The 23,028-nt window shown below is 39.8% G+C and overlaps 1 protein-coding gene across 1 annotated transcript; it reads left to right on the top strand.

The window, feature by feature from the left end:
- The first annotated feature begins 47 nt into the window (after window positions 1–47).
- On the top strand, window positions 48–18,659 carry FMR1NB (FMR1 neighbor). The gene is made up of 6 exons (XM_042825274.1): window positions 48–3,583; window positions 9,201–9,314; window positions 10,791–10,928; window positions 14,121–14,217; window positions 17,557–17,695; window positions 18,520–18,659. Exons 1-5 carry the CDS (start codon window positions 3,478–3,480, stop codon window positions 17,657–17,659), a joined length of 558 nt encoding a protein of 185 aa, XP_042681208.1. The 5' UTR covers window positions 48–3,477; the 3' UTR covers window positions 17,660–17,695; window positions 18,520–18,659.
- The last annotated feature ends 4,369 nt before the right edge of the window (window positions 18,660–23,028 follow it).

Genomic DNA, 23,028 nt, shown 5'->3' with positions numbered 1-23,028 from the left:
TCTCAAGGCAAGTAGAGAATATATTTCTGTTTAGACCTTAGCTGTAGCCTTTGGTACTTCCACATTCTAGAAGAATTCTGAAGTATTACCAGTTTTCAAAAATATGGCGCATAATGCTCCAGAAAACTTTCTCATTATGAAATGGTACAACATCTGTTGATTTGTCACACTATGTGCACTATATCTCTTAAAATTAGTGGTGAGTTTACTAAGGTGTTAACTAGGTTAAATGTGAGGTTAAAATACATCTCTGACTAATTAGTCACATTCCATTTTCAAGTGCATTTTGGAATTATGACCTTTCAGTATTTGTGTACTTAACATGTATCCCTTTCAATTCAAATTCTAGTGTTTTTAAATGTTATTAAATTTCAACAAATTAAACTGTGAATCTAAATGTTTAGTTTTATTTTGAAAAATCATGTGATGGTTTAAAAAAAAAAAAAAAGCAAAAAAACAACTTGAAAGTGCAACAAATGTCTGATCCTTGAGTGCAGGCCTGTTGTATTGGTAACTTATAAAGTATGATCGAAGGAATTAAAATTATTTTAAAAATAAAATTCTTTAAACAGAGTGGGGGTATTTGTGAATGATGGCAGTTTAAATTCAATAGGGTTAACCTCAAAGCCTTATAAATGAACAAATGTTAATGAAAGTAGAAAGTCTGTGTTTACTTTCTGTATTGAATGCGTTTTTGCTAATATTGTTGGGTAGTCAAGATTCTCAGAATTTGCTTAAAATACTGTCAGGAATCAATTTTCTCAGGAAAAGACCCTTTCTATCTTGATGGTAGATCTACTCGATGAGTATTTGTGAGTTCAAGAAGCAAATCAATGAACTTGAGTATGGAAACTTTTTAGATGACCTATTTGTGGGTTGGCTTTTTCTACCGTTTTGTGTCACTAAAATAAAATGTTCTTTGCTTGTCCATTTCAGCAGGCCAAAAACAAGTAAAGTGCTGCAAGTAAGTTGAGTGAGTAGACTCTGTAGGAACGCTTACTGTGAAAGGTAACTTATTTTTCTGAGCTGCAGCATATCTTCTTCAAAACTCATACATCGAATATTAAAGGGGAATAGATTGAGTAGTTCACAGTGTACTCACAGTGTATTCCACAGTTGCTTCAGGAGCCCTGATGTGTGGTTCTGGTAAGTGGTGTTCTGTATTAAACAACAAAAGGAAAGGTGAGTCTCAGGGTTTCTTAACTATGTGTATTGTTGAAGACTTTCTTGAAACAGTAGCAGCTGTAATAGTAGAACTGAGTGTTTTGATGCTGATAATGTTATTTAATGTAGTTTTTTCAGTTGCATGATGAGTTTACCATCAACTTGAACATAACAGTTACATTTTCATCTTAAAAAAATGCTAGTCAGAAGCTTCTCCAGCTGTGTTCGCATCCATTAAATCACAGTGGCTAGAAGAAATGTAATATCTGAATGTATAGGGCATCTTTATGTATGCTATGAAAATTGATGTTAGTTCTTCAGAGTTAAGTGTTCTGAACTGAGTCCGGTTTAGTCTACAGGGTTGTGCTGTCATGAGTTTCACTGAAATCAAGTCAGTTTCACGTGATGTTTTCATACTTATAGTCTTCACTGCAGTAGCTCTCCACTCTCTGGAAGTATGAGTTTTTCACGGCAGCCTGTGGATCTTATGCCCACAACAAGTAATGAATCTTTCTATTCCTAACAGTCATTCTCAGCTGTATCTTATGTTCTGCCACTTCTGCATGATATATGGATCACTGATCTTGAGCAATTCCTGATGGAGATAAATAACACTAAATTGAGTATGGACTGGTTGCTACTGTGTTGGGTTTTTTTTTATTATTTGAAGCCTGTTTTAAAGAAATGCTTAAAGTAATTTCTAAGTGCCCTATGAAACTGGATCATAAAAAAAAAAAAAAAAAAAAAAAAAACAATTATAGATGAATTTTTTAAGTTTCTAGTGGGGGTTCAATAAGACAAGATTCTTTCTCATGATTTTGCTCTGAATAAAAGAAACCGATTTCCAATAAACGCAGGTAATTTAAACAATACTAGCATCTCATAGATGTAGTCTCTAAATGATGAGGAACTATTGTAGAAGTGCTAATAGTGAAAATTTGTTTGAGGTCATATTGGGGGGCATTTTTTGCTGATGGATTTATTCTATACTCAAGGCTCAAGTTAGATTTAATAAAATCAATTGTCTGTTTTGAGGAGTGTATTTTAATGGCATGAGATATCCTTTACCTGGTCTGCATATGTGTCTATTAGATGGTATCCCTGTATTGTATGTTAGTGGCACAAATGTAATCTTAACTTAGTGAGTTAAAAGACTGAGTCTTCTAGCAGTCTGCTCCTTGGGAGGCTGACTTTTTCAAACCACATATGCAGCTTCTTTTTCTGGTCTGTCAAACATTAGCTTCAGTTCCACATCTACACTGTTTGTTCTGAGCTGCATCATAAGGAACATGTAGTCCATTGTGACGAGGAGGTTTGATTCTGTGTGGAGTTGCAGAGGATAGCCGTGATCTTACTGATCCAATTGTAGAAGAAAGCATAAGGAAAGTATGTTGGGGAGAAACTATAATGTGTGTCTTGAGAATTAGATTGCTACCCTCTTTAAAAAAAAAAAAAAGTTTCTCCTTGGGACAACAAATGTGTGTTACTGTACAGGTTAGGTATGTTCAAAGTGCGATGAAGTGTTCCTCATTTAGCAGCAGCAGCTCAGACAGCAGACCCTTCAAAGGACAGTACCTGCATAAAACACAACTGTTCAGTTCTCTGTACAGCACTTAAGAAAATAGGGTTCTGTTCCCTTACCAATGCTAACCAAATCCCTGGTTTAAGCTGTCTTAATACATGTTATAGTGATTGAAAAAGATCTTTTAGTGTTTCAGAACAGGAGCAGCAGGCAGTGAAACGTAGCATCTGGTGCAGCAATCTTCTGGGGGTGGTTGGAGGTGTAAAACCCAACTTGAGTTAAATTGATACAAATGACTTCAGGATTTTAAAAGTATTTTTATCCATTATATCTCTTTTTTTTTTTGTCACCTTTTTTAACATGTTTTTATTTAAAGCATTTCATATTCTCTGATGTTGGGAAAACTGAAGAACTCTGTAAGCTAAACTAGAATTCTGTTGTAAGCTTCCGACAATTTTGAATTCTTCAGTGCTCGTTCTGTTCACTAAATACGAATTAGAATACTTGGCTACAAGTGATCTTTCAAGGTGTTATTATCTAGCTCTGAGATACTTTGAAGAGATGTATTTCCCCGTCCCCCCCACAGTCCCGATTTAACAAGCTGCCTCCCTGTAAGCTCAAAAATGAGTAATTTATTCAGAATCACTTCTTATCACCAAATGTTTTGTTGAATTTAGCCTCCTTATTTGTGAGGAGGGTAGCAGACATTCTGCTCCGTGCAGCAATCTGTCGTGTTTGTTGTAGTGCATAAGTGCAAAGCTAAAAGATCAGAAGTTTCTGTGTGTAACCACATGCCTTATTGCGTTTGGTTTATTACAGTAATGCTGCAAGAAGGAATTGGCACTCATCTGGCATGGAACTATGTCATATTGATACTGCTTCATAGCATCAGTTCATGCGAGTTTTCACGGTGAAAAGTGATTTCATAGAAGCAAGTAACATGCCTATAAAGCTACAGTCTTGTTGTCTTGGCATCGATTGGAAAATACTGAAGAGTGTGACAAAGTTAGGCACTCAGATGGGTTTGGTCAGAGTCCTGTCACTTAAATACAGCAAATGTTTTTTCAAGAACTGTAGTTCCCACTGATGTTTGTGCCTGTGAGAAATGTGCTGATTGTTGCCTACTTGGTAATACACCTGTCTTGCTTTAAATGTGTTTGTTGATTTTTTTTTTTCCCCACTTACACTACATTTTCCAAGATACAGTTGTTGTTCCTAAAACCTGTTGAGATCTGATATTTGCTTACTGCAGCAGGTGGCTCAAAATAGTTAATGATTATTTTTGTTAAGCTGTTAACTTGCATCCAAATGAAGTTAAATGTCATCTGAAATGCGCTTAAAGTATCAGCCCACACATTAAGCTTGCTATTAATCCTTCATGCTTTGAGAATCCATATCTGAGGCATCATCTTGTTGAAGAGCTATCAATTTGCTGCAAAACTCATTGTAAAATGCTTTTGCAGTACCTAGATCAGTAAGTCATTCTGTTCGCAAATAAGCAAAAACATCTTTAATAGGTATGCATGTATGAAATCTAATATAGATACAAATGTGATTGGCAGTGTCTATTACATGGTTTGTCTCTTTAAGCCAAGTTTGATATGGTTTAATAAGGTGAGGGAGTAGTAAGAAAGACAATTGTGGTCATCTTTTAAGGTGTTACTTATCAAACTGATTGCCAGATATGTCATTGCATGAACTTCCTAGGAAATTATTACAAAACTTATTTCAAACTTTGTTTGAAACCTGAATTCCTTTAAAATTTCTAACTTGATCATCAAGGCTGGTGGAGAAACAGTGATGTATCTGCTAATGTGAAGTTTGTTGGTCAGTTTCCTGTTAAACGTTCATCTCAGTCCCTTTTTTTGATGTGAATTCAATTATGCCTATGATGCTTCTTTTTCCTAAGACTGTCACATGGCACTGAAAAAGTAAATTGTGCCCCAAGACAAATAGAGCATTTATGTACTTGGAACTAATGGTGTTCCTTGCTTGAGAATAACTCCAAAAAACAAGCAAACAAAAAACCCTTAAGTTATTTGAATACATTAGGTTTTGGTTAGGCACTGTAGAACTGTGAAATGCCTTTCAATAAATTGTCACTGAAAGCTCTTACAGTTCTGATTATGTAAGTTTTTCCTGGGGGTGGAGGGTTGGAGTGGGGGAGAAGGCAAACAAATAGTAATTCTGAGTTCTTCCACACTGTAAAATAGTTGATTTCTAGTGGAGTCCCCCTGTGACTTTTACTTCTGCTTTGATGAAAAAAAGGTAGAGTGAGACAACAAGGCTTACTGATTATACTTGCCTCAAAGCAGTATAGTTGTAAGGTGATTGAGAAGTCTTGAAATCTTTTGATGATGAGCTGGGAACCAGAGGTAACAGGAGAAGGCAGCAGGGAACTAGGTGAAAATACTTAAAAGTAATTAAGGAGTTATCCTCTAAGAAGGTGGCAGGACCAGCTTCCCAGTTGAAGTGCTCTACAGCAACACATCATGCAGCTTGGGAAACAAAGAGAAAGCCACCATACTACCAAAAAAACATGGCATAGTTGCTGCCCTGAATCCTGGTAGGGTGATTCCCATGACTGTGGTGTGGTTATCAATATCTACAAGCTGTTCATAAGAGACAGGGAAGGAAGGGGGAGGGAGGCATTGCCCCCTACATCAAGGAGAGAATGGAGTGTGAAGAGTTGTCCTTGAAGAATGGCCATGAGCAAGTCAAAGCAAAAGGGTGTGAATTAGAGACTTAGGCAACAAAGGGAGCTTTGTGGTTGGGGTCTGCTTCAGGCCACCTCGTGCACCAGAGCCTGTGGAAGCCTTACACCTCCAGCTACAGGAGTTGTTGCAATCACAGGCTCTTGTCCTGCTGGGGGGGCTTCAACTACAGTTGATCATGTGGATGGAAAACACTTGTAGGAGAAAAGCTAGATTATTTTTATTGATTATAATATGGATACAGTATAGTGATTTAATGAAGCATAATTGTAACCAAGGCAGCAACTTAACAAGATTTGAGATGGTTGTATGCACTTGGTTATTTACTGCAGAGAGAGTAGGGTTAAAAATGCACATTCAGGAAGCCCTCTCACTGAGTCAGGAGGCTCAGAGTTGATCCCCTTCCTTTCTGAACTCCTTGAACTGCAGAGATAAAGAGCCACAGTGCAGCTGAATCCCCTCCCAGTCCCGACTTGGTCAGCAGTTTGTGTTGGGCTTGTATGCGTACAAGCAATCTAAGATACAATCTTTGTGAGGCTAACAAAGCTTACAGTCAATCAAAGATGTAATCTTCGTGAGGCTAACACAGTCTTAAACAATTGGTCACTTACCAAAGATCTGTATCCTTAAGGTGTCTTGATGTCAGGGTGTAAGGGATCTCTGCGTAAGGTGACCTCGAGGTATCTCTGCTCCAGCAGCCCACAGCCATGCAGGGGAGCTCGAAGGGGCTCTTGTACTTCTCACTGTTTATGGGGTAAGATGTTTGACTCATAGGTTGCTTTTTAGGCGTGTGCTCAATTGGTCCTCAGCTGTTGTACCAGGGGTCTGTGTCATGCTCCAATTTATAGGAGGGAGAGGAGGTTCTTTTATCATCTATATACCCAGCGTGAGATTAAGAAGCAATGGTTCAAATGTTGGTCCGACCAGTTCATTACAAATCTTGATCAGGGAAATGAGGAAGGGGAGGACGGACGCTATTATGATTAGGGTAATGGGGAAGGGAAGGAGGGCGATAGAAAAGATAGGAAAGAAGAGGCAAGGAGTCTTCATAGGAAGCAAGAGGGACATAGTCACCACCATGGATCCAGCGAGGTTCGTAGTTCCGTCTTTGATCCTCAATAGTGGTGGGTCGTCAGGCATTGTTGTTCTGTTGACAACGACGAAGGACGACGACCATGGTGATGATGGCCCTTTTTCAATGCTTCAAAGTGGTTGAGTCAGCTGTTTTTGGAGTGACAGCTCAAATCCAAAGTGGTCGAGTCAGCTCTCCTTTGAGTGGCAGCTTCTGGCTCTGGGATCTCAGCAAAAACTCCTTTGTTTCCATCTTCTGGGCCTTGCCAGCAGATAAGAGGGAGCAGGGATGCCCATCTGCATCCTGTTTCTCACAGAACACGATGGTATCGTTCCCCAGTTTTCCCACACCTAGCTGGAGCTGTTTAGTCACAGGCCAGATCTTCTGCCAGTGAACACTCCTGAGCATTCTCATCTGCTCTTCTACAGAGGAAGCAGCTCTGGAGGAAGGGGCTTTCAAATGTTCCCAAAGTGGTATCCATTGTCACATGGTTAGCACCCATTAGTTGCCTCCTCAACAAATCACTCAGAGTCTTATCACAAGAAATACCTCAGGAAGCAAGCTTTGAGCCAAAAAACAAAGAAGAATTCTCACAGTCTGCTATCAGTTCTTTCAGTCTCTAGTTTGAGACAGAACGATGGTTGTTGGTCTGTTTCAGCAAGAGTATTACGAGTACTGCTGTTCATTTTCTTCCTGTACAGGGTCTTGTGAGCAAAGTCAGGTTGAAGAATGGAACTGAGGGACAAAGATGGGCAGGGAAGTGGTGAGCAGGAGGAACCCACTGTCACAGTGATGGAGTTCATGCTCCTGAGGGATATGAGACAGACAAAATCAGGACACTACACTTTAGGAATGCCAGTTGCTTGCTCTTCGGGGGGGTGAGTCAACAGAGCTCCCTGGGTATCTTTCACCAAAGACAAGGGAGCAGAACATAAGTGGTGGATCTCTAAGGAAGTTTTCCTTACAAGAGCTCTCCTTCTCTGTAAGAATTCTGGAAAGGCAAGAGACCAGCACAGCTAAACTGGGACTGGTTGGTCAGACTGAAGAGAAAGATTTTTCTCAGGTAGTGGAAGAAGGGACAGGTACCCTGGAAAGAGTGTAGAGGTCTATGGGTCCTGGTGAGATGCATCCCACAGTCCTGAGAGAATTGGCTGACACAGTCGCAAAGCCATTCGCTATGAAATTTCAGAAGTCATGACAGTCCTGAGGAGGCCTTGGTTACTGGAAAAAAGGCAATGTCGTATCCTTTTTTAAGAAGAGTAAAAAGGATGATCTGAGAACTACCAATCTGTCAGCATCACCCCAGTGCTGGGGAAGTTCACGGAGCAGATCCTCCTGGAAGCTATACTGAGGCACGTGGGGATGTCTTCATCGAGGGCAGGTCCTGCCTGACCAGCCTTTTGGCTTCTGCAATGGTGTAACTGTGTCAGCAGGTAAGGGAACAGCCACTGATGTCATCTATCTGGACTTCAGTAAGGCCTTTGACACAGTCCCCCACATCACATTTGGAGAGATCCAAATCAGAAAGATAGGGATCAAAGAGGTGGATTGTTTGATGGGTGAGGAACTATTTATGAGATCCTACCTAGAGGGTGCTGGTCAGTGGTTCAATATCCAGATGAAGACCAGTGAAGTGGTATCTCTAAAGAGTCAGTATTGGGACCAGTGCTCTTTAATGTCTTCGTCAGTGACATTGATGGTGAGATCAAGCGCACCCTCAGCAAGTTAGCGGATGACACCAAGCTGCGTGGTGCTGTCAGCATGCCTGAGGGATGGGATGTTGTCCTGAGGGACTTAGGCTGAGCGGTCCAGAAGAACTCATGAGGTTCAACAAAGCCAAGTGCAAAGTCTGTCACCTGGGTTGTCATTACCAGGACGAGCTGGGGAATGTAAGGATAGAGGACAGCCTTGCTGAAAAGGACTTGGGGGTGCTGGTGGATGGCAGCTGGACATGAACCAACACTGTGCTCTCGCAGTCCAGAAAGCCAACTGGATACTGGATGATTCCAAAGCAGCACAGCCAGCAGGGCGAGGAGGGGATCTGCCCTTCTGCTCCGTGCTGTGAGACCTCACCTGGAGCGCTGCGTCCAGATGGGGAGTGCTCAGCACAGGAGAGACACGGAGCTGTTGGAGCATCCAGAGGAGGGCACAAAAACGATGTGAGGGATGGAACACTTCCCTGCGAGGACAGGCTGAGAGCTGGGCTGTGCAGCACGGAGAAGGGAAGGCTGTGGGGAGAGCTGAGAGCGGCCTGTTGGTATCTAAAGGGCAGTTTACAGAAAAGGAGGGACAGACTTCTGAGCATGGTCTGCGGTGAAAGAAGGGGAAATTGTTTCCAACTAAAAGGGGAAATTTGGTTGGGTATAAGCAGAAGTTCTGCTTGCATATATAAGAAAATACAACTGTAGTATAGAATTTTCATGTAACCTGCACATTTTATGTGAACAGTAGTGCTTTTTTTCTTTTCAATTTCCATGTGAGTTGACTCCTTTATTTAAATTTCATAGTTGTAATTCTTTACTCATTGTGGTTCATGAAGCAGTTTGACGTGTTATAATTGAATGCAATGGAAAGACATCTGCGCTTAACCTCAGTAGCCATCAGCAGTCACAATTCATAATGACTATAAATGCCTTCATAATGAAAAATAATCAGTATGAAAATGTCATTCAATTTAATTAATTACAGATATTTTGATGGTAATGAGCTAATCATTATGAGCTTTCAGGTTTTACATCACCAACTCTTCATGCTTTGGAAAAAAATGAAGTGACAGCCAGCAAACTTATCACGAAACTGAAAGATGCATCTGAAGCTCTTTTAAACTTCTTCAGGCCAGTGAGTAAGTGCCATTTCATCACTGCAGCACTATTTCTTTCCTCTTCTTCCACCTTACTTTTAGTACAGTTTTTCACTCCTTAACTGTTGGCACTCAGTCTATTTAAAACCCCTCAGTCTGATACTGTAAAATTCACTAGTTCTTATCAAAAATGTACTGTTAAATGTGCTGTTTGAGCCATCACAAATTTGCTTCAATTGCATTACTTCTGTCTTATAAAACTATCTGTCATCAACAAGCTGACCTAGAAGTGCTGGACAATTTGATGTAGAATTCACCTTCCCATATTTTCTTGCATCCGTTTTGAGTTAGTTTTGTAGTCTGCTTGTGTAAGCATATTTTGCTCAGTAGTAGTCACTCCCATTTCTACTGGCTAAGGAAGGATTCAGGGCCATTAGATAAGACTCTTGAACTGCTGAAATTAATTGATGAGGTGTGCGTTAGTTTCAGAAAACTATTGAGAAAGAAATCAAAATAGAACGTATTTGCTAATAGCAGTAAGAAAGATAAAATCCATGAAATGTGGAAAAAGTGCACAGCATGTACAAAATTGGCAAGCCTGGTTCCAGAATGGTTTCATTGACAAATACAAGGCAAATATCACTCATCACTGAATACATAACTGCTTAGTAATAACAATGAAGGTCTTGATGATTTTCTGCCTAGCTCTAAATAAACACTGAGGTCTTGTGAAGTGCCTGACCTCACATTTAATATAACTGAATTTGACTACCAGTAATGAATGCGATAAAGGTGAAGCTGGCAGTGCGGCCTATCTTGGGAGTAGTAGAACCAAATGATGTTTTGCAGCTTCTGTGGAAGTTTCACATGAAGGATACTAAGTTTTATAGGAATTAAATCACAGACTGTATGTCAGATCTCTACAGTTTATAAGCCATTTATACGTAACGCTTCCCAGGGAAGATCTTATGATTATCTGTAAATCTATTTTTAAATAGCAAATTTTAAATTTTACGTGTTGTGTTCATTAACTGACTGGGTATCTTAGGTCTTTGCTCATATCAGCTGCTTGTAGAATCATGCAATTAGTGCTGAATGGAGAGATGGTTTGTTGCAATACACTGTATAATCAACCCTTCAAAAATCTAAGACATTTTAATGTTTCTATTTGTTTGATTGTTTTTTTCTCAATTAGAAACAGTGCAGTCAGGAAACTTAGCGTCTTTCAGTTTTAGAAACATGAATAACAAATGTTTTTTAATTCAGTTTTTTAAATGTTTCTTACAGAAAAAAAAAAGCCAATTATTTAAGATCTCATATGACATGATTGTAGGTTTTCTCTTGACTTTAAAATAAAGACTGATTAGTTTTTGTGGAAGAATTCTACATGAAAGTCAATGACACTGCTTCTAAACAGACTTCTTCAAAACATGCTAGAAGCATGAAAATAATAGCCTCTCTTTCTCTAGGTATTGCTTCTAGAACAGAAATCTTACATTTCACTACTTTTTTTTAAAGCTTGCCGATACAAAGAAAAGCACTCCTTAGTCCCTTGTCATGTAGGAGGGAATATTAATGCAACAGAGTGCTTGGAAAACAGATGTTGTCCTTCCAAAGGCAGACATGAACTGGAATGTTATATCCCGTTTAAAGACAGTAAGTATTCTTCTGTAAATTTTTGCTTCATAGTCAAGTACTTTTCCTGGTAAGACAATGTGATTTTTCATTTCTTTTCTCTCCTTTAGTTTCTTGGGTCACCATTCTCTTTGAAGCAAGCTTAAGTGGGCATTTATTTCTGCATAGAAATACAGAAAACAATTCATCGTCTGGGTGGCTTGTAAACCTCAGCACAAAGAACATGTGATGAAATATAAATAGAAGTAGCTATGTCAGCTAGTACAAAGAATAGAGGGAAGGCTTTCTTTGTGGAAATGGAAGGATGGTGAGTTTAATACAAAGAAGTGGATCTGTGACAGTGCTATAAAGAAAAGTTGAAGAAATTGGGTTTGTTGAAGTTGAAGAAATATTTGTTGAGAAGGAGGTTAAATGGTTATTAAATAGCCATAGAAATCGGTTTGAAGGGTGGTTATTAAGACAAGGAAGCCAAACTGTTTGGTAGGACCAGATGAGATGACAGGAAATTGCAACTCATTGAGGCTTGAGAAATTCAGCTTGGATATTAGGAAATAAAACTTCATTAGAACAGTAGTGAACCTCTTGAACAAGTGTCACAGAGTTATCTCTAGATCTGTCTGCGTCTGATGGGGGACAGCAGGCTCACTGGCCCGAAAAGGGGGGGTGTCAACAATTTACAGGCTGGTTCTGTGAGTAATGGGGCAGGGCACCCACAGACCCAGGCCCCGGGAAGAGGGGGAGGGTAGGGAGATGGGAGATGGCCCTAAAAACAGAACAGCAGCAACCATCAGAGGAGGAAAGTTAATTTACTGTGTATGATATCAGAATGCAAGATTGCATAGTGTAATACAATATATAACTAGAATTGAGGCTATTAAATGAAATAGATTGAGAGAGAGTGTCCAAAGCTGAAGACCTCACTCTGAACTGAAGGTAAAACAGCTGGGAAGCACACCTACACAGTGCCAGGCAGTGAGAAAGAGAGAGAGTCTCATGACTTGTCAGGAGCTTTATCTTTCTTTCTGAACTCAAAGTCCTCTGGGGTATGTAGTTCTTCTCTACAGATATTCAGAAAATCAGCGGTCCACAGAAGTGGGGCATTGACTCTTCAGCTCCCCATGCTTTACGTGATGCTATGATGTGGAATACCAACAACAAAAACCATAGAACCAAGACAAGAAGTCATGAGAAAAGAGGTGGCATCACCTTTATTGAGAGTTTTTTGACATGGCCACACAAAGACACAGGTTACTTCACCTAATGGCGATAGTAATACTGCTTCAGGCAGAAGACTGGGCTTCAGGGTGTGCAGAAATTCCTTACAACGAAAACTTTAGATAATTGTCTTCTCAAATTCTACCTTTAACATAACGAATGTAATGTTTTACCTTTATTATTTTCTTTAAGCATAGACTTGGAGTGGATGATATTTTTTTCCTCTTATGAGAGAATTCAGCAATCTTGTTTTATATCCCATGGTTGCACAGCACTGTATGGTAAATGCAGCTTCACTAAAAACGTTGAAACAAATCTTCATTTTTATCTTTTTGTTTCCCTTTTTTTATATAGCATTTAGAAAATGGTGTTGCTTTTTGTTGTGAATTTCCTTCAGCAAAATGAAAGATGTACAAAGTTGAAGGCTCTTCTTAGACTCCGTCAGTGAGTTTGGAACAGATCCATCGAGGTCATGTAATCCCATCACTCCCTCCTCAAGTGGGGTCAGCTAGAGGAGCGGGTTTCCTAGGACTCTATCTAGTCAAGTTTTGAATACGTGTCCAAGGATAGAGACAGCACAACCCTCTGGGCAAACCATTCCAGTCTGCAGCATTAGAATGCAGTTACCTGTTAAGAGCAATGTCAAATGTTGGAATGGTATTTGAAGACTTGTCATAGACTTGAATAGAAACAGAGTCAAGTGTTATCTTGATTTTTCCAACATAGTATTTCCTTTTATATTGTATTTTTATGCACTGACAATTTAACTGGAAGACTTCTCAGACAGAGGCAATCTTGCCAGATAAGTTAGTATGTTAGTACAAGTTTACTAAAAAGGAAACCAGAACGTAGAGATTAATGGCTTAGGTATTCTTGATAGAATTTGTCATGCATTGATTTCAGAGATTATATTCAGTTTTCTGGAGCTGACTTAATATGCTTATGAAACCTGAGAAAATATCTGTGAGCTAACAAGAAGCTTGATGTACTTGCTCAAAAGCAAACAGGAGTCAGAACCAAACTTGGAATATTTTCCTGTAGTTGAGCAACACCATGTTCCAGTGCTATGGCAGCCATAAATATGGTGCTACTTTTGATAGAAAAAAAAAAAGGTACTGTTGAATGCAAGGTCACCAGACTCTTAGGTGCACACTGCAGAAATCAAGTGTCTTAAGAATATTGTTCCCTAGTTGTGCTTCCTTAATACACACGAAGACACACAACTACAGTGAGAAGAAAAGCTATATAGTGAAAACTCTACATGTTTTGCTCATGTTTAGGACATATACTTAATAAGTATATTTAATTTTAATATGTTCTTAAACCCTGACTGCTTGATTCCTTTTATGGTTTGGAAGTAAATTTCAAAGATGGACTATTTTATCAAATTATTTGTAGCTAGCTACTTGAATGTTCCAGATATACAACATATGTCCAAAGAAATCATCAGCGCTTACTGCCTGGGAGCACATGCTGTTTGCCTTGTAGCAATTGTTGACAGAAGAAGCACTTAACAGACATAAGACTCGTGCCACTTGCGTTTCTGTTTTATGGGCATAGGCTGCACACTTGAATGCTTCTCATCTGGGAGTTTTGTCTTTAACTTCAGTAGGAATAAAATAAAGCTTAAAGAAGACGCTGCAAAAGTTTTGATCTGAAGTAGATAAATTGCATTAATTATCATGATTTTGCTCTATAGGACTGTATATACATCTATGTAAGACTCGTTTGATAAAGGACTACAATTTTTCACATGTTGAGATTACTCATGTGATTATTTCTGAAACTAACTGGACTTTTGGGAGTGTTTGAAATCCAGTGGTCAAATTTGACTTGATCTTTCTAATCTGCATGCTTTTTCAGGATTTGCCCCTTTCCTGTTGTGTTGATGATTGAAATACAGGCATGTCTGTCTTTGAGGCTAATCTCTGTCACCTGTACCTCTACATATGTTTTGGACTTGTTTGTATCTAATACAAACTTCCACTGGTCCTACAGGTCTGCAACTGATATTTCGACTGTTTCTGGTTGGGGCGGTAGGATTTTTAATTTTGGGTTGTGTACCATTATATTGCTGTGCCTGCTTCCAGAGGAGGTAAGAATTAGTACACAAACAACTACTTTTACAGTATACTGCTACTAAATGTCAAGGGTATGGACAGCTGACAAGCCTAAAGCCAGTGAGCAGAGAAAAGACTGGGGGAAAATAAGCTGAAAAAGTCATATGACATCATGAAAAATAAATCCTTCTATTTTGGAGCTACATAGTCAATTTGACTTCAGAGCAAAAATAAAATAGCATGTTAATGCTCCAGCAGCCATTCTAAAGACTTAGTTATAAAGAATTGGTCTTAGTCCTACTTCCCTTAACTGTGAAGCTGCATGTTGATCATATGGGCTCACAGGCTGCAGGTTAGCAGAGAAATCTCCGCATAAAGGCCTGAATGGAACTTGAACAGTAGTGACTGAATTTGAGTTCAGCTCTGTGGGAACTGGATCCTGTCTTGGGCACGTTTGCTGGTATATGGAAGACCAGACTTTTGTTCCCTCACTTCTCCCATTTTCTTTCCATTGCCACCATCACCACCTTTCCACACCTGCTTCCTACCACAGGCCTGACCTGCCTTCATATTTATATATGTATATCTCCATGTATCCATATATATTAAAACAATTTGGTTCTACTCTTAAGCAGGAAGGGAAAATCAACAACTGCCACTTGGGAGCAAAAAAGGTAGTGAAGGAGACTCTGAGAGCAAACAAATCTTTAGGGCATGATGCTGCATACCATCCTGTTCTATCCAAAATAAGATTTTATGACAAATGATCTCTGCACGGGAAACCAAGAACGTCAGTTAAAAAAAAAATAATAATTTTAAAGAAATAAAAAAAGAAAAAAAAGAAAAGAAAAAAAAAAGAAAAAAGGAAGATTTGAGAAAAGCTTGTCTCACTTCATAAGCTTAAAACAAACAAATGTGAATATATTTTTTTTTGCCACTTCCTTTCTCTCTAAGCCGTGGGAAAATTGGAGAAAAAATTGTTCTCTTACCATTACCTTCAAATTATTTCTACAAGCATGACACTGCTTATGAGAACTAATTGACTGCTACACAGGAAATGGCATGTGCAAGTGGGAATTAATTATCTGAAAGATGGTATGGAAGAAATGAATGAGCAAAGGCAAGTTGAAAGGATCAAGAAGTAGAAATGAGTTTCTGTAAGGCATAAACATATAGAATTATGCAGTAAGATGGAAGAACATGATGGAAGAACAAAGTAGTAGGCCTTAGGAGAGCAGAAGAGAAGGAGAAGGAGATACTTCAGAGAGAAGGAAATAAATTATTTCAATGCTGCTAACGTATAACAATTTTTTTGTTGTTTTGGGTCTTTTTTTTATGGTGGCTCTTTTTAGTGGGTTTTTCCCACTGAATGTATGGAACACATTACAGCCCACGTGTGCTTTGCAAGCAGTTTAGTGTTTGATATTGCAAAGAGTTTTGGCATGAGTGTGCATTCTTATGATAATTGGGAAAATGTAAGCTCAACAGTATTGAAATGGTTAAACTAAGATGGAGCATACTGACATAATTGGGCTTTATTTTTTTAAGGTGCTGTTTCACATAGCATGATTAATACTAGAGCTTAGTTAATGTAACACAATTGTCTTTGTGTAGATTTTTCTGAAGTTTTTAATTTTTCCTTTAGCAAGATATTAGTAGACTGAGATTATATGCATGCATGTGCACACACATAGACTTCATAAATGTGGCTGTTTAGCAGATGGCTATTTGCTATGGTGTGCCACATTTAGACAAAACCTGCTGTGAAAATCTCCACATTACATCTTACTCTGTGCTCAGCAGCTGATGTTGAGCACACAGAAAGCTACACTGAGTCACCAGTGACATGGAAAACAGGAGGCAAAGCATTAACATGAAATTATCATATATTTTCTGGAAAATGAATTAATATGTATTCATTGTGAGATAATTCACATTAATGTTTAAATGATCTTTTTTGTGTTTTTTTTTTTTTCATAGCCAGTGAAACTGGAATTGCTGTTCTGCTGTGACTTGTTTGTTGTTGGTTTTTTTTTTTTTTCATGTAGTGATTAACCAGATGCTAAATGGTTTTAATTTCCAACATCACACATTTCAGTTCTAAGAAGAAAGCAATCCTATAATATATTAACTTTGATCAGATTTTACTAGTTCTAGAAACTGTTGCTAGAGGATATGTCTTCAAAACACATTCCTTTAAAAAGTCTGAAACCTTCTATTTAGTTGGAAATCCCTGTTCTCGTTAACAGTGCTGTATGGTCAGTGTTGAGAGCTCCCACACACAGTACAACAGGACATGCACAGAAGTAAAGTGTTGTTCTCTAGACTGACCGAAAAGTCAGAGCTTTCTCTGATGAAATTTGGGATAATTGATTAATTCCATTATGCTTCTTGTAGAGCAAAATCTAAGGTTTCCCATAGGATCCCATATTTATTTATTTTAAGAGGGAGTCCAAACGTGAGTAGCTCTCTGTGGCAGTTTTGCAGGCATTTGTGCTGTGTGGAGGTGGCTGCTTCCCTATAGATGCTCAGGTCAAGACATGACCAGGCTGAGAGAACCTATATGTAGGAGCATAGAATTTCTGTAAAATTTATTAAGGAAGCTGCTAGTTTTCAGAGGTTGAGTTATAGCAGTCAAGTTATGTTGCTCAGGTTAGTCTCAATACTCCTTCACGGCACAAGTAAGTTCTGAAATCAGCAAAGCTGGGTTACCACGTCTGACTGGTGACCTCTGTGTTTTGCCTTTTTCGTAGGATATTTTTTAGGCAGGAAGCAATATCTGAATGAGTTGATGCTGCCTGCTCCCTTGCAGTTCCTTATGTGTCTTATCAGCACAATGTCTCTTTTCTTGAAGTGTTCTCTGATGATTTTTGTAATCCCCATACCTGTCTTATCCTATCTTCTTTCTCTCCTCTTTTTTTTTTTTTTTTTTTTGGTCTTTTTTTCACTAACTGCCAAAGGCATGATGGGCAGAGTAAGACTCTAAAGAATAGAGTCACTTACTCTCATCACTTACTGATGCCATATTTGAACAATGTTGTGTAGGTTTTAAATAAAAATTAGTAAAATCTGTTTTCTTCTGCTGAATTTTTAGTGCAGTTGTGGGAAGCAGGCCTTCAATTTCAGTTGACCTATTACTGGGAATTTTCTGGTAATGGCTGCAATTTGATGAATCAGCTGGTCAACTGAAATTCATGAAGAAAAGGTAAGAGATGGGAAAACTTATCGAAGTGCTTTGTCAATCTGTGTTCTGTTGATGAAATGTTGTAGCACCTGAAGCCAGTAGTATCTTTGACTTCTCTGGAGCTAGGCTTTTGCAGCTAAAACCTTGGTGATCTGGTCTTAATTCCTTTTGTTGTTTCATTTTGTTGTAGTCAGTGTGTCAATCCTTTACGAAGAGCAAACAAAAAAATAGAACAAATTGTGCAGAACAAGAGAGCAAGTAGTGAAGAAATGCGTAGCTTGTTACCGGATTGACTTAAAGGCTTTGAGGATCATAAAAATGAGAGAAAGGTAAACTAAATTTAGAATGTTCTTTTGTTCTTTCAGTTTAGCATTATCTTACTGTTGATTTTATATAGAGTACTAGATGTATGCAATATTAAATTCCTGTTGGCTTCCCAGTCCAGTAGATTTTGTCACAAAAGCACTTTTTGTCACAAGCCACCCTCAGTTTCTGCTGTGGGATAAATAATGAATCTGCCAGAATTTGATTCCTGTCCTGGGGTGCTAAATGAGAGCCCTGGTGAGGCTCTGGTAGTGCTGCCCAGAGCTGTGGGTCTCCATCTCTGCAGATGCCCAAGGCCGGGCTGTTGTACCCTGGGCATCCAGCACACGGTGGGGCTTGGGGGACTGTGATGTCCTTTCCAACCCAAATCATTTGGTGATTCAATGAATATTGCAGTCATAGGCTTAAATCCTCTGCCATTTTTGTGTCCCTTATCCCATGTGTAAATTGGGTTACATGGGAGAACAAAGAAGAAAAATAAGGTTTTTGCTGCTTGCAGGAAACAAGGAGACGTTTTCAATCACTGAGAAATCTTTTCAATTCTATTGAAAGGGGTGTTTTATACTGGTATTTTCACATAGCTTCAAATCCTACCATTCTTCCTGAACGCTGAAATGCATGTAATCTGGGCATTAAATGCTATTTACTTTGTCAAACTGCAGCATTCTAAAGGTGACAATGACATAATAACCTCACTGATGTATTTATTTATTAGACAACAAGGAAGTACTTCAGTGAGAGTATTGATATACCGAATTTGCGAAGATGTCCCTTAATCAAGTTGTACTGACGTGTAGGTGTTCTCCTTTTTTCTTCTCTTTTGGTGCAGAGGACCATCCATGTTATATTAATGAACTCAAGCAGGAGGAAGACACCAGGATAGTGCACTAACCATGAGTATGCTCTAGAAAATGAGATGATTTGTTTTAGCATCAAAGTAATACACTGTTGTCAGCCCTTATTAATTCTATTGATTTGGCATTATAAATTGTTCATTTCTGTTTCTCTGCACTCATTCCATATCTCCTTTATGGGGGAAAAAAAAAAAAAAAGGTAATGCTGAAAGGGAAAATCTGCTCATTCCAGCTCCTGAATGCTAAAACCACTTCAGGTACTGATAAAGCATCTTCACAGTTCAGAAAGAGGTCAGCCTTAGAGTGCTATCTGGATTAAGAAGTGATAAAAGAGATGGTTGACATTAATTACATTGGTGCTGAGTGGCAAGCTTACTGTTTTTGGGGAGTGGACCACTGTAGCACAGCAATGCTATTCCTACTGAGACGACAAGTAATTCTTTATCTGGCTGCAGAGGGTTTAGGAAATGTATTGTTTGGCAGTTCCTTGAAAGACATGCTTAGGCAAAGAACTTCAGGAAACTAGTATCATCTCTTCTGCTGTTGTTTCTGTTCATGGTTTATCACTGCACCATAGAACTTCCTTAGATCTTGAGGAGACCTGTCACCCAGGGCAGGTGATGCCAAAATGTAGTTTCTTTCAGTTTCCCTGAAGAGTAACACAAAATAAGAAATGAATGTGTAATAGTTTTGAACTATTGTAAAGTAAAAATAGGCACTTTAAAAAAAAAAAAAAAAAAAAAGTCAGTAGAAATCAGTTTCCTAGTAGTAAAGCAACCAGTGGCCCTTTTTCCTTGTGTCTGTGAGATAAGTGTAGTAGAATTTTCAAGAATAGTGGTAAATGAATCTTTACCCGTAACCTGAAAAATAAAGACAATAGCTTTTGTCAGAATAGTGATACTTTGAACTATGTACTCATGGGATTACCCAGTTCATACATTTTTCTTAGTTTTCCTAGTTCTAAAAATGACATTTCTTGAAGCCCAAGTGTAATAGAGTTGAAGTACACATATAGGCAGTCTCATGAAATTGACAGAGCATTTAGTCATCACAAAAAATTAGCATATGCAGAAGTTTTAAAACTTGATATGGCAATCATTGCCCATAGCACTGTATTAGAGATGGTTGGGATATAGTTTTGTAAGAAAAAGAACTGCAATATTTTTGATGTTGAGCAGCAGAATGATGAAGACTGAATAGTGTTCAGTTTGCCAACTCTGATCTGTTTACTGCTTCTTGATGTTATTTTTTTATGAGTTCTGAAATATGTCTGCAAACATTTTGACAAACATAGAAACAATATCCTGCTTCTTGGATTTAGGGGCACTGTTGCAACTGAAACTTGCATGCAACAAACACATACATCCTCTTGGGTGAAGGTAATTATAAGAGAGAGCTGTGCTCCCAAGTAAGTTTGACTTGGTACTTCATGATTTTGATTTGAAGGGTGATAAATTCTTTTGTTTACATGTCACTGACAGCACAAATGGTTTCAGTGTCACAGAACATTCTGACAAATGGACACAAACTGATAAAACAACTGTACTTAACTGAAAGCATTCAGTGCATCTGCAGGAAATGTATCCTGCAGAATAAAATGAACATAAAATATATGCACTATAAGAGTAGGACATGAGACGGAAAAGACTAAGGAATGCTTATATTCCCTGTTGGAGTGTTACTTAAGAGCACCGCGTGTGGAATTGGGTCCTGCTCTGAAAGCTGGATGCTCACAAGACCATGGGGCCGAATGGATTGCACCCTAGAGCACTGAGGGAGGTGGCGGATGTGGTTGCGGTTAGGGAGAGTGGCTGGAAGGCTGCCTGATGGAAAGGGACCTTGGTGTGCTGATGGGCAGTGGGCTGAAGATGAGCCAGCAGTGTGCCCAGGTGGCCAAGAAGGCCAATGGCATCCTGGCTTGGATCAGGAATGGTGTGGTGAGCAGGACCAGGGAAGTCATCCTGCCCTGCACTCAGCACTGGTGAGGCCTCACCTCCAGTGCTGTGCTCAGTTTTGGGCAGCTCAGTACAGAAAGGACATGGAGGTGCTGGAGCAGGTCCAGAGAAGGGCTTGGAGAATATGTCCTACGAGGAGAGACTGAAGGAACTGGGGCTGTTTAGTCTGGGGAAAAGGAGGCTGAGGGGAGACCTGATTGCTCTCCTCCAATATCTGAAAGGTGCTTACAGCAGAGCGGGGTTGATCTCACTGGTGACAGGATGAGGGGAAAAGGCCACAAGTTGTGCCACGGTAAGTTTAGGTTGGATACCAGGACAAACTTCTTTACAGAAAGGGTTGTTAAGCACTGCATTGGGCTGCCCAAGGAAGCGGTTGAGTCACCATCCCCGGATGTGTTTAAAAACCTTCTGGATGTGGTGCTCATGGACATGATTTAGCAGAGGGCTGTTAGAGTTAGGGTAGTGTGGTTAGGTTGTGGTTGGACTCGGTGATGTTCAAGGTCTTTGCCAACCTGAGTGGTTCTATAATTCTATATTATGTATACATTATTCTACAGAATCAGATTCTATGATTCTAACAGAATACGGAATCATAGAATTCTATCATTCTATATTCTCTTATTCTATATTATTCTATAGAATCATATTCTATGACTTTATGATTCTAGTAGAATGGGGAATCATAGAATTGCTCAGGTTGGAAAAGACATTAAAGATCATCAAGTCCAACCACAACCTTGTCAGGATTATCACCTTAAGGTCACTTCAGAAATACTCATTTACAGGCCAGCTGCACTGACATCGTCACATACAAGTGGATGTTTTCATCACCTTCAGGATTTCAGAATTTAAAATTTATGAATAATCACTTTGATAATGATTTTATCGTTTCTGTTTTTTAGTCCTGGACTCTGGTGTACCACAGGATAATTTCAATATGGAGTTTGACCCAGATCCATCTGTAAGACATCTTTCCCCATCTGCTGATCTATTTCTTGTGTATCAAGCTGCACATTGCTGAGCGAAACTTGTCTTTCCTGTCTTTTTCTCCAAAGAACTGGATTAGTGCCAATTTGACCAGAAGGCACAAGTGTTCTTAAATGGGATGCCTTTGTCGTTGGTGAAAGAAACAACTCGGTGCTAGGCGCCGTTTCCAAATCTGCCAGAGTGTTCCCTCCAGCCCCTGAGACACTTTCCATACTAAAATCCAGGACCACAAGATGGTGCTGCAGGAAAACATTTTTCCCTCAGTGGTTTTGGTTTCTGGAGAACTTTATTAGATTTCTGCTTTTTACAGTGTGGTTCATCAAGTCACAAGAAGGCAGATAGCGTGCGATAGAGCAATGGTCATTCTGTAAAAAAAAAAAAGACAACATAATACTGCATATAATGACAAGGCTTTAGAAGACTTACAAGAGATATAAGCCATTGCCTGTGGCTTTAGAACTGCTTTCGCTCCTAGTGAACTGATACAGAATGAAACGAAAGAGCTCTCAGTGGAACTTCCATCCTTATCTTCCCAAAGATTAAATAAATACAAAGCTTAACAACCTGACTCAGTGCACAGTAGCTGTGTCCAAGGGTGGATGCTGACACCATAGGGATAGGAGCTATGAGAAGTCCTCTGCTCTTTTAGTGCAGCACCCAGAGCCTGCACCAGGCCTGTTGACAAAACTGGCACAATCCTGGTACTTCTCGGGACCTCGACAGGCTGGAGGGCTGGGCTCGGGTGAACCTAATGAGGTTCAACACGGCAAAGTGCAAGGTTTTGCATTTGGGCCGGAAGAACCCCAGGCACCCGTACAGGCTGGGAGGAGTGGTCCTTGAGAGCAGCTCGGCAGAGAAGGACCTGGGGGTCCTGATGGACGAGAGACTGAACATGAGCCAGCAGTGCGCTCTGGCAGCTCGAAAGGCAAATGGGATCCTGGGCTCCATCAGGAGAGGGGTGGTCAGCAGGGACAGGGAGGTGATCGTCCCTCTCTACTCGGCTCTTGTGAGGCCCCATCTGGAGTACTGTGTCCAGGTGTGGAGCCCTCAGTACAAGAAAGACATTGAGATTTTGGAAAGGGTCCAGAGGAGGGCGACTAAGATGATCAGGGGGCTGGAGCACCTCCCCTATGAGGACAGGCTGAGGGAGTTGGGCTTGTTCAGCCTGGAGAAGAGAAGGCTGCGGGGTGACCTCATTGCAGCCTATCAATACCTGAAGGGAACCTACACCCACGAGGGGAGTAAACTCTTCAAAAGGGCTGACAACAGCAGGACTAGGGGAAATGGATCCAAGTTGAAGGAGGGAAGATTTAGGTTGGATGTTAGGGGGAAGTTCTATACAAGGAGAGTGGTTAGGCCCTGGAATGGGCTGCCCAGGGAGGTTGTGGATGCCCCGTCCTTGGATGTGTTTAAGGCCAGGTTGGACGGGGTCCTGGGCAACCTGATCTGAATGTGTGTGTTTGGTGGCCCTGCTAGGCAGGGGGGTTGGAACTACATGATCCTTGAGGTCCCTTCCAACCCGGGTGATTCTGTGATTCTGTG

The sequence above is a fragment of the Centrocercus urophasianus genome, unplaced genomic scaffold (genome assembly GCF_019232065.1).
Source record: "Centrocercus urophasianus isolate 14NV4802_14NV808 unplaced genomic scaffold, USGS_Curo_1.0 seq_24, whole genome shotgun sequence".
Classification (NCBI taxonomy): domain Eukaryota; kingdom Metazoa; phylum Chordata; class Aves; order Galliformes; family Phasianidae; genus Centrocercus; species Centrocercus urophasianus.
The sequence above is the reverse complement of the archived record's forward strand: the minus strand, read 5'-3'. Positions and strand labels throughout refer to the sequence as shown.